General features: G+C 53.6%; 1 protein-coding gene across 1 annotated transcript; it reads right to left on the bottom strand.

Annotated features, from left to right (window-relative positions):
- Window positions 1-493: 493 nt before the first annotated feature.
- Window positions 494-1040, bottom strand: LOC112617682 (folate receptor gamma-like; the record flags this gene model as incomplete). Its single annotated transcript, XM_025374392.1, has 2 exons — window positions 494-799; window positions 905-1040. Coding segments are annotated over 2 exons (381 nt in total), but the record flags the coding sequence as incomplete, so codon positions are not given.
- Between the last annotated feature and the right edge of the window lie 4 nt (window positions 1041-1044).

Raw genomic sequence — 1044 nt, 5'->3', positions numbered from 1 at the left:
CACAGTGACCTATCCCAATAATCCCAGCACATTGGGAGGCCAAGGAATGAAGATCACTTGGACCCAGAAGTTCAAGAGCAACCTGGGCAACATAGCAAGACTTCAGTCTAAAACAAATAAAAACAAGGCAGGTGTTTATCAATTAGACCCTCCTCTCCAACCAGTATCTCTTCCCAGCCCACATCTAGTCAGGGAAGGGGAAATAAACTGTCTTCCTCACCTGAAGCCCAATAACTCATCTCCTGTTTCTGCCCATCTCCACTCCACCTGTGCCCTTGTCCATGTGTAGTGTGGGAGTAATGAGCTTGGTGTGAGGGGAAGGGTCTCAGGAGAACCAGACTAAGGGATGGATACCTAGATTCTGGCTCAACCTCCACACCCTGCTTCCCAGTGAACATCAAGCCAGTTCCAGCCTGATTCGGGGCCTATCAGTAGGAAAGATGAAGCAATGTGTCCCTCCAACCCACTCGTCCCCAGATTACAAGACACAAGACACATGTGGATTTGTCTAGTAGAATAGGTTGTCGGAAGAACCCCAGAGGACCCTTCTTGGATCAGGAACCAATAATCCCATGGGACGGGGCCCCAGCATTCATGGTCGCAGCATAGAACTTGGCCACCTCCTCATTGGCGTTGCCCTGGGCTGAGTCAAACCACATCTGGATGCAGCGGCCGCTCCCTCCACTGTAGTTACTGACCTTGAAGGAGTGGCTCCAGAGGCCTTCACAAAGGGCGGCTGGAGTGGGGAAGTAGGACTCAAAGGTGCGGCAGAGGGCCCGGGCCAGACACTCATTAATCCCTGAGGGAGGAGAACATAAGACCCTGAGCTTCTGGGCCAGACTGCACCCCTCCCAACCCTAAAGCCCCACTCCCACTCCTCATCTCGTCTCCTCCCGGCCCTCACCTGAGGTCCAATTCCAGCCTTTGTGCCAGTTGCTTTTGCAGGTGTAGGAGGTGCGACAGTCCTCCCACCATCGCTCACAGTCCTCTTTGCACAGGGGCACATTCAGGATGCGCTCTTTGCGCCAGCTCTGGTTGACCTGA

This window comes from Theropithecus gelada, unplaced genomic scaffold (assembly GCF_003255815.1).
Source record: "Theropithecus gelada isolate Dixy unplaced genomic scaffold, Tgel_1.0 HiC_scaffold_3299, whole genome shotgun sequence".
Classification (NCBI taxonomy): domain Eukaryota; kingdom Metazoa; phylum Chordata; class Mammalia; order Primates; family Cercopithecidae; genus Theropithecus; species Theropithecus gelada.
Note: the sequence above shows the minus strand (reverse complement) of the source record. Positions and strands in the feature narration are given on the sequence as shown.